The 10,918-nt window shown below is 30.8% G+C and overlaps 1 protein-coding gene across 4 annotated transcripts in view; it reads right to left on the bottom strand.

Annotated features, from left to right (window-relative positions):
• Window positions 1-1,320: 1,320 nt before the first annotated feature.
• Window positions 1,321-10,918, bottom strand: part of LOC111709093 (Golgi SNAP receptor complex member 2-like) — a 57,426-nt gene continuing 47,828 nt past the window's right edge. For 2 of the 4 annotated variants that reach the window (XM_023482690.1, XM_023482691.1), the window contains exons 8-10: window positions 10,802-10,874; window positions 8,309-8,456; window positions 7,503-7,871 (exon numbers count right to left, since the gene is read on the bottom strand). In XM_023482690.1, the coding sequence (XP_023338458.1) occupies window positions 8,336-8,456; window positions 10,802-10,874 (194 nt within the window). In that variant the 3' untranslated portion in view covers window positions 7,503-7,871; window positions 8,309-8,335. Of the gene's footprint in view, window positions 1,831-2,050; window positions 2,144-3,035; window positions 3,127-4,440; window positions 4,514-6,082; window positions 6,169-6,646; window positions 6,852-7,315; window positions 7,421-7,502; window positions 7,872-8,308; window positions 8,457-10,801; window positions 10,875-10,918 lie in introns of those variants that run through there. The other 2 variants (XM_023482689.1, XM_023482692.1) reach the window with 2 other exon arrangements.

Below are 10,918 nucleotides of genomic sequence, written 5' to 3'. Positions count from 1 at the left end.
AGGCTAATTACTTTAGCTCTTGATCGCGACCCATGAAAGTTCTATCTGGTGTTCTTGTCTCGAGAAATTGTAACTTAGGTTTTCTCCAATTATTACTTTATTTTTAATAGATATAAATAGATAATATTAAGTTTCTCTGGGATATCTTCATTTTCAGATTTGTTGCATATTTGCTGAGTATGATTTGTTTAAACCTACTATTTCTATACAAAACTGTATAAATATGAATTTTCATACAAATTTGACACAGTTTTATATCAATTTCTTGAGACAGGAACGTCTGATATAATTTTCATGGGTTGCAATCAAGAGCTAAAGTGATTAGCTTTCAGCCTATACCCAATTTCATTTATCCGTTACAGTCCCTTTAAGCGATGTTAACCATAGATAAAGAATGTTAACACGTCGCTATTGTCTGTGGAAAAATCGTAAAACTTAAAATTTTGCGCATTTTTTTCAAATTCATAGTTTTTGGAAAATGGTTAAACTCAATTTTTTTTTGGACTGACCAAATACCTGCCCTGGTTTCAAACGAGTTGATAAAAAATGTGGGCCCAACCGGTTTAGCCGTTTTGACGTTTATTGAATACAAACTAAAAGACAAGCAAACTATATATATATAGTGTGATTAGGTTGGAATGGGTAATGATCAGTTAGAAACAGAAAATTTGTTGAAAAATATTTTAACAAACTATTTCTCAGTTTTTGATTAATCTATAACTAATAAGCTTTAAAAATTGTGTCTAATATGTAAAAAAATTACGAATAAGTTTTAAAATTCTTGATTTAACGAAAAAACGAAGACAGCAATCAATTACCAGTTTAATTTATTAGATTCATCAAGAACAACGAGCATCGAATCATGGATTTACAGTCAAATGCTTCTTTTAAAATATATATTTCAACAAATACAAAATTTTACAATGAATCTAATATAATCAAACTTAGGGAGATTTTCCTACCATTAATAACAATAATTTTTTTATCAGAGGGATTAAAAAAATTATTTCTATACAAAACGATATCAATTTATGCATAGCAAATTTACGGTGTAATCTGACAAAATGGATATCAGTAAATTTTTCAGTGAAATTCAAAACGTTAAATTTTCACCAGTATTTTCTTTGCTTTATAAATGTCTCAAAGGTTTGAATCCATTATTATTAGTTGGTTAGTAATGCTTTTCACTTCTGAATCTGAATGGATATGAATTATTAATTTGGATAAGGAAATACGGCTTTTGCGGAATTTCAAGTGACTCTCCGTTTGTAACGTGGAATGTCTGATTCACAACAACTCATTAAATGGCATCATCTTTTATTTTTTTGGCTAAAATTCAGACAGTTTTTTCTAGAAGAAATCCGCAAGTTCTTTTTACAGAAATCTAATTAAAAATATGAAGTATTCAAGGGAACTGTTATGAATCTGACAAGCCATTTTTAAATGAAGAAATCTAATTAAAAATATGAAGTATTCAAGGGAACTGTTATGAACCTGACAAGCCATTTTTAAATGAAGTGTTACTTAAAGTTACACTTAACACGTACAGTTCCTTCAAGTCCATATATTACAAATTTATAACTGGTTTTATTTCCTAATTTCTAACATTTATCAGATTTGAGAAATTCTTCGTATAACGATTGGCAAAAACATGGAAATTCTTGTACATTAGCGACATTACAATATGGACGATTTACATACAATGTCAGTACAGAGTACAGAGTGAAAACAGATTAGGACGGTGTTTACTGTACAGTTAAATATACAAAACAAATTTGTTTATTTTTGTTTTCTTTTGCTGTACTTAACCCAGGCACTCTCCCAGTCATCCTACAAAGCATCAGTATTCTCAAATAAATAGAATTTTTGAATTCATCTCTATTTCCAAAAAACTAAAATTTTCGCATCCGAAAAATCAAAAGTATCATTCAAGGAGTTTCAAGCCAACTCTATTTTTAAAATAAAGGGTTTTCTATTAAATTTAAGAAAATATATATTCAGAGCTGGGAACTTTAGAATGGGATANATAATAATATGTGAGAATACATTCCTTGAATTTATCTTTTCGTTCTTCATACTTCTCTTTAATATCTTCTTTTTTAGTTTGATAGATTTCATTCATCTCGTCAGCCTTGTCCTTAACCTGAAGAAAATTCCAAGATTTTATACTTTCCTGAATACTTGACAAGAACAAAACTCAAGTCAGTTAAGGATAACTGATAAGTTTTACCAAGTTTATTTTTTGAAAGGCATTCTCCATTTTCGGAAATTTTCCCTCTACAAAAGTTTGGTATTTTGTGCAAAAAAACATATAATGACGCATGAAACAACTTGCCTTTTGATGTGCGAGTTTTTCTTATCTTTTCACAGATCATTCAAAAATCCCCCACCTCCCACCCATCCCTCCACCCAGTAATGAACAAAAGGCAAGTTATTTCACCCTTTTGGAAACTTTGTACCCAAAACAAATTTCATGAAATAAACCCCTAAAAAATACCCAACAATTGGGGAAGAATACTTTCAAAAGGGGAATATGGGGAAAAAACAAATTTTCCAGATATTAATCTTTTCAAATGATATCACCTCATCAAATATTTAGTCATATCAGGATCGAGAAAAGGCTCTCTTTATATCCATTAAATATATAAATAACAGATGCTTGTACATCATGAATGTGAAATGCATAAATCCACGTAGGTTTAGAAATCTATAAATATCAAACAGAGATTAAGCGCAGAATAATTCCAAAATCATTCTAAAAATAATTTTCTAATTATTAAATTTTCCAAGTGTACAAACATGATATTTTCGTATTAATCTAAAATGAAAGAGAAAGGGGCGGTTTATTGAGTCGTAAGTGGGGGTGGGGGGTCTTCATTTTTTACCAATTCGTCAAAAATTCTTAAAATTATAAAACACTGAATATTTCTGCAAAATATTTATTATAAAAAACCATGCAGATTGGCCACCCATTAGTTTTACCTTAGATGCCATCTCCCTTGATGTGCTGCGGTATCCCATCTGGGTCAATTTACCTTAGTTGCCATCTCCCTTGATGTGCTGAGGTATCCCATCTGGGTCAATTTTGTGATTGTAAATGTTGTTCCCCCAACAGTTACTGTATATCTAAACATTATAGGGTTGAGATCACCTTTTAAATCATACAAGTAGGAAATATATTTCTGAGGTTTAAACCATGATCCTTTGGACTTGAAATTGATAATTAGGGTGTTCCATTTTTTACAGTTTTATATTTCTTTTCACGTTCATATAAGTAAGTCCTCAGCTACTATATCTTTAACATATTATGAGTTTTCACAACTATTGCTTGCTGTATCACATCTATGACTGTCACCAAAAAAATATGATGAATAAGTTTAAGTGCAAACTTTTTGACAGAAAGGAAAATGGGTGTGGGTTGAGTCTGTAAGGGAAAGCTCATGCCGCAAATACCATTTTGTGAAGTCATTTGTGGGTGGAGTTAAAACTAGTGTAGGTCACCTTACCACCATCTCTACACCCTACAGCTAAAGCTTGAAAATGTTACGAATACTTAGGGTGAATACTATATAATAACATTTTAACTTTTTTTTTATACTTAAAGATTTGTTAGTTTAAAACTTTTACATCAAGCTTAAATTGGCATCTGAATTTTTGTTTGTTTGAATATAGACTATGGGGACATACAAGAACTGGGGAAAAAAATGGGAAAAAAGAATGGATGAGGACACAGATCAGTTATCCTCCTCCTCCGAGCCCAAGATTTAAAATTCAAAATAAAATGAGAATTTCAACTTAATCTCAACTAAAATAAAAAAACATACCATTTATTATTAACTTACATGTCTTTTGTTAAGGATTTATTAAACAGTTTGTTTAATATAAAATTTCTAAATTGCCATGCAGAATAAAATTGATATTTATAATAGTATCATTGTTTTCTAAATTGCCATGCAGAATAAAATTGATATATATAGCTAGTATCATTGTTTTCTAAATTGCCATGCAGAATAAAATTGATATTTATAAAAGTATCATTGTTTTCTAAATTGCAATGCAGAATAAAATTGATATATATATATCTAGTATCATTGTTTTCTAAATTGTCATGCAGAATAAAATTGATATATATAGAGCTAGTATCATTGTTTTCTAAATTGCCATGCAGAATAAAATTTACATATATAGCTAGTATCATTGTTTTCTAAATTGCCATGCAGAATAAAGTTGATATTTATAGCTAGTATCATTGTTTTCTAAATTGCCATGCAGAATAAAATTGATATTTATAGCTAGTATCATTGTTTTCTAAATTGCCATGCAGAATAAAATTAATATATGTAGATTAACTTTTTGTAAGTTGCAAAGTATAATGTTTGAACAGAGAATGAATGCCACAAATTTATCAAGAAAATATATAATCCATTAACATATAAATACCTAATTGGTGTTGCTACTTTATAGCAAGCATATGCCAGGGCATAGTAACCTGCTTCAGAACCACGCAATCGATCTAGAATATATCAATGTAATTTTTGATATTGTTTTACAGAATTTTATTTGTATTGCTTATTTATTCATGATTATATTTTACAATCGTATTTGCTATATTTAGTTCATTTATATTACACATTAAAGGAAAGGAAGATGTGTAGCCCTTCTCTGGTTCCAGAATCCGACACTACCGATTTGCGAATTTTTTAATCCCCTGTCGGGGATTTTCAACCGCAACAGTAGTTAATATGTTAAGAACATATATGTTTAATGCAACATTTTTTTTTCTACACTGTGGGACACAGAGTTTGTGGAGTTCAATAAAGGCCCATTTCACTTTTTTCTTACCGGAAAATGATAATTTTTAATGAGGTTTTTCTGTAAAAGCGACTTCCCGGGGTTTTTTTAGATGAAACAAAAAAGGAAATCAACAGAATTTAACATTTTTTTCATGAAAAATGACGAAATCTTCCAGTTATAGCTCTCTTAAATGTCCAAACCGTGACTGAAACTCTTAAAATTTAACTTCATGTACATTGTACAACTCCATTAAGCTAATTTAAATTTCCACAAACAACTTAATAATGGAGGCCTTTAAACCAAAATTTAATAATTCAATTTCGAGGAATAGAAATAATCTTCTGCCATACAGAGTACACTCTACTGCAGTAGGGAACAGTGAAAATAGCACGGAACATGCTGGATTCATAAACGGTAAAACAGTTACATTTAAAACTTATTCTAATGAAACAATTCATAAAAAAAATTCTCTATACTTTATAAACCAAAAAATAAGGAAAAGAATGTCAGTCATACAGCCTAACCCATCTACTTCAAGATTTCATGCTGAATTCAGATTCGAAACCGTTTAAATTTTTCAAATAATAAAATTTTTTCAACTCTTTTTTACAGTGCTTAGGATCCATTTAATTTTGATGCGGATCCGGATCCTGGATCCGCACTGGAAAAAAATCGATCCGGATTTGGATCCGGATCAGGGTCATTTCTTTAAGATTTACTGAATTTTTCTTACAAAAAATAATTTTCAAATTTTTTGTTTTATTTTTTCGCATATTTTTATCCTAAAACTTGATGAACCGTTCAGAAATGAGGAAATATTATAATCTCTCTTTTTTTCAAAAGTTCAGATTTTGGTTTTAGGAGTAAAAAAGTTTTTTTTTTGCAGGTTTTGGTTTATATTTTATATTTATCAATATATTTTCAAAAGGTTTTTGAATAGAAGATATATTTCAAATTAATGCAAAAATAAGTTTTTCTTTACAAAACTAAGTCTTGTCATAAAAAAAATTTTTCAACAGAATTTGATTTTCACTGTCCCCTACTTTGTTTTATTTTAAGCTCTCCTACACACTTTTCAAGTTCTCCTACACACTTCAAATTGTATTAAAATCTTCTTAGTACAAAAACTTCGCTGTTGTATATTATAAAATTGCTCAAAAGAGGTTTCCAGTGTGCCACTATCTAGCGCTCATTTAGGTTGAAATAGAAAGACTTTTACAATTAATTTTTGTTAAATAAAAAAAACACGACTTGAATTGTCAGAATTAACTGTAAAAATAAAACTGACCAATTACAGATTCTGGCACTGAGCAGGTTTCAAGAATAGCAATGAGATCCACACCAGATTTAGCTAGTAAATAAAATCCTCCATACCTGAAACAACGGTTATACTGTTCAAGGACCAAATCTAATAAACTGTAAGAAGTATTTAAACTTAATGAACTAAGCTTAATCACAATTCTTGAACTTAAATCCGCGCACAAGAGAAGTGTCTCAACTTGGTTTACACAGAGCAACTAATTTTTGCTATTCCTTTAACTTAGGCTTAATTTAATCACTAGCTTAGACCAGTGGTGTGCAATACAGATGTGTCCTAACGGATGAGCTAAGAGCTTTTTGTCTCCTTTCCTTTCTATAGACTAATCCAACATTTTTTAAGATACATAAATTAGCCCAGCTCTTAAGGTTATCACATAAAATGAATATGATACCTTTTCATGCGCTTACTGTAATTGAAGATGAAACCTCGACAATTTTTTAGCATCAAACAAAAATTTTTCTGACTTAATGTGATAACAATTTAAGAAAAGTTTTAGAAATAGATAATAATGTTAAATGTTAATTTGCTTACCAAACGATTGAAGTGGCGACATGAACTGGAATCAGAACATACCAGTAATCCTTTGCCATTTTCTTAAATTTTGCAACTATTCCAAGTTTTTCTGGAATCTTTTTGTTCTCTGTCCCCGAGGATTGCAGGGAAGAGAGGAGTGAGAACTGTTTGTTTTGTTGTCGGAGAAGAGATGGATGAGAGAATGAACCTGAAACCCCAGAACCTTAGATTAGCAATCTTAATCCAGTGCGTTTGCACTTTTAGGGACTGTAAGCGTAATTTCAAGTTACCCTCCATTTTAAGTTGCGGATTATCTCCGAAAATGACCTGCGCATTTCTTTTTTATAAGAGGCAATGGAGAATTTTGAGAAACCAGAGCTGAAAACTTTAGAATGGTGGATATCGGGATTAATGCTTAATCCACTCTTTTTCTTAATCTCGAGATTAAATATTGCTTGTTCTCCTCTCATTTTTAATCTCCAGATTAATTATCCGATCAGGATTAAGGATATCCCATTCAAAAGTTTTCAGCTCAGGCATCTTAGTTAATTTTCATAAGTAAGACATTTTATTAAAAAAAACTATTTGAAAGACATAGAAGACATTTCAGAGAGGACCGTTCACAGATAAAACATTCTATAATCTTTATATTTAATTAAATTTAAATTGATACGATTGCGTATTTTCCTTGTATAAACTGAGAGACTGGCATCCAGCTGTGTAGGGAAAGAGGAGACATTTGGGAGTTCGCATAAACAGTTCTTCCGAGTCGTGAACATGATCGAAACATTTCTGAAAATTTTACAATAAAATTAAATAAATGCAATTTGCAGCGCTGTCTTCAAAAAGTGCATAAATATTTCATGTACTTGCATTTAAGAATTAAATATGATTTATTAACGAAATTTTTGAGACATTTTAAAATCTATATAAACATATTCCATTCTCCACATATCACATTTATTTACTATTTATTAAACTATCTAAACGGGTTTATATTTTCAAACAAATGAATCCCCTAAGCTTCGAAAATCATTCCGTCCTCCACTTCAAAAATAATAGGTATCCTTCAGCTAAAGGGTGACGTCATTTACATTCACAATCCCAATAAAACAATATTTTTCTCAACTAAAATGTTATTTTTTAAATATAGATAAGAACTACGTCGTAGAATTTAAAAAACAGGTTAACACTTTTCCAATAATAATATAACAGTAAACGCAGATTCAATTTTAGATTTCTTGATAAAATCATCAGTAAACATAATGATCACATATTTATCAAGAATGTATCACAATAAGTTCTAACGATATGAATATGATGTCACAACGTTGATGATATAATGATAATGACAATGATCATGATCAAGATTATAAAGGGTAGAAATGATCGCTGTGATAAAGTTGCTCGTGAAAAAATGTGTGACAATGTCATTTATGTGAAGGTTTTGATGACAGAGATCACAAGTAAATACATTTCAATGATCTCTGTAATAGAATGGATCATTTATGGGACAATGATCATGAAGATAAAAGATGTGATGATGCATTTACTTTATAGCGAAGATCAAGAAAAAATCCGAGTAATTTAGTTGATCATGTCAAGTATTTAGTGAATAAGATCCTGAATATGAAGATAGTAATGATCTATGTATTTAAGTTGATAAAAAGGAAAAAGTAGAAATAATCCCTATAAAAGATGATCTGATTATGTGAAGTATTTGATGACAATGATCATGAATATACAGGTAGCAATGATCCCTGAAATGAGAATGATCTTATCTCCATCTCCTCTTCTTTCTATGAGCCGGATAACAGTACTCGACATCCTAAATATAAAATAAATCAAGAAATAAATATATGCTATATTAGCTTGGGAACCCAGCTAAGCCTGAAATAAAAATTCCATCTAAAAAGTTAACCCAGTCAATTTAAAATCTTCAGAAAATTTCCGTAGTTTTACCAAGTTTCTGATCAAAATTTTAAAGAAATCGGTCAAGGAGTTCATAAGTTTCATGGGTTCATAATCGGTTATACAAAACAACAAACAGAGAATATTTTGTGTGGGACCTCGCATGACCCCAGGGAAGATTTATGGATGATCAAAATTTCAATAAAAAGCCTCTAACAAAATTCGATTTTCATTAAATTTTGAAAAACCAAGATTTTTTTTATAAAAACCGCGAACTATTTTTGTTTTTGTTTATGAATACAAAGAAAAAATGTTCACAATGCAAATAGGAGATGGGCACGAAGCGCCCTGAAAGCCTAGTAATTTATACTTTAGTATGTATAGATACAGAATATAGATATATACACATTGGCCACAATTTGTGTTAGGCTTTATATTATTTTTCACCGATACATTGTTTTGCTACCATAAGGTTTTATTCTTGAAAAAAAATTGTCTTTTTTTTTAATACTTCGCAATATTTTGATTCTGAACGATTCTTTTATTTGTTCGTTCCAGGAAATGTCCAGTGACTGTCCGGTGACTGTCCAGTGACTGTCCAGTGACTGTCCAGGAAATGTCCAGAAACTGTCCAGGAACTGTCCAGGAACTGTCCAGGAACTGTCCAGGAACTGTCAAGGAACTGTCCAGGAACTATCCTTGAAATTTCAAGCAAACTTTAGTCTCCGATTCATATTAATAAGCTTAAAGCCTTTTACTGAACAAGAATGTGGAAAATATTCATCATTTTCTCTTGAAAATTGATCATTTTCATGTACGGTATCTCTTTTTAAAATTTAAATAAAAAAATATGTTAAAATTCTCAAAGAATTGACGTCAACAGTTCCTTTATCCAATGATTGGCTAAGAGCCACACTTGTGCATAACATAAAAAATTCATATAATTTTTATTTCAGGAATTTTGTCCGTTCTAAAATTGACTAAACCCGAATCTAGCTGACGCTCTTAGGCTTATCTTTGGCGTTAAAACAAAAATATAAATATTAAATACTATGATTGATGAATATATTATTTTAATTCATTTCGGACTAAAGTGCTTCTTAATATGCCGTTACATGAATGATTCATTAAGTTTCAACCAATAAGCGATCAGTAAATCTTGGAGAAATAATCAGGACCTGGACTCCCTTTTTTCCAGGGCGTATCCGCATCAAAATTAAATGGATCCTAAGCACTGGATTAAAAGGTCACTACTTTCAATAAAAACCTTTAGTTCAAATAAAGTTTGTTTCCTTATTTTGTTAAACAATTTATTTTTCTTAATAGCTTAAGCTGCACTGAGAGGGAGGGAACCCACGAGCCTCCAAGATTTCCTATGTAGAGTGTAGACCGAGCCTCCACTTTGCAGACCAAGGCTCCGTTATGCAGACCGTGCCTCCGCTATGCAGACACAAGCCTCCCGGATTTGCTAGGCAGACAGAGCTACAGCTATGGAGTAGTGAGCATTGAGAATACGCAGTATATCAAAATGTGTCTGTGCAGTAATAAAGGAGAGGTTTCTCTAAGATGAGAAGCATTTATCAATTATCATAAATAGTGCCTAATATGACTAATAAAGCGGTATGTAAACATTTTTTACACGAAAAGGAAAATATTCAGAGAAAAACTTTGAATTGAATTTCATTTCATCTTTAATAATCTTTGATTTAAGCAATGACTTTTTTTGTAGTTCAAATAAAATCTAGAAAATTTGTATCATTTATTTAAATCATAACATTTAAAAAAAAATATTGTTTAAATCAATGAACTCCAGAACTATTTCCCCAAATAGTTTCCTTTCTGCGTAAGAAATGTTTAAAGTTCTAGTATACATCTTATAAACCACTTTATGAGTCCATATATGTTTATAATCATGACCAATAAAACATAACTCTATTCTTTAGTAAAATTCTTATGCCACTACGTAAAAAAAATTGTTAAAATTTTCATTACACATAAAAACCAAGATTTAAAAAAAGGCTGTGCTGTATGGTGGAGACTCGTTTACTGCATAGCGGAGGCTTGCATTGCATAGTGGAGGCTCGGTCTACCTAGCAAATCAGGGAGGCTTGTGTCTGCATAGCGGAGGCTCATGGGTTCCGGGGTTCCCTCCCTCGAACTGATGAGTAAGCTCATAATATTCCCAAAAACTACATTAAACTTTGTGTGTACATGCAACTACTGTACATACTTATATTGATAAAGAAAAAAGCATTGACTCACCCTAAAGTATTTGCTACATCCAAAACTTTTCTTTTAATTCCTTTCAATGTAGAGCTTTGACTATGTAGTCCACCTGTAACAACAGAATTAACGTAATTGGAGGTTAAAACTGAAAAA

The sequence above is a fragment of the Eurytemora carolleeae genome, unplaced genomic scaffold (assembly GCF_000591075.1).
Source record: "Eurytemora carolleeae unplaced genomic scaffold, Eaff_2.0 scaffold833, whole genome shotgun sequence".
Lineage (NCBI taxonomy): Eukaryota > Metazoa > Arthropoda > Copepoda > Calanoida > Temoridae > Eurytemora > Eurytemora carolleeae.
The sequence above is the reverse complement of the archived record's forward strand: the minus strand, read 5'-3'. Positions and strand labels throughout refer to the sequence as shown.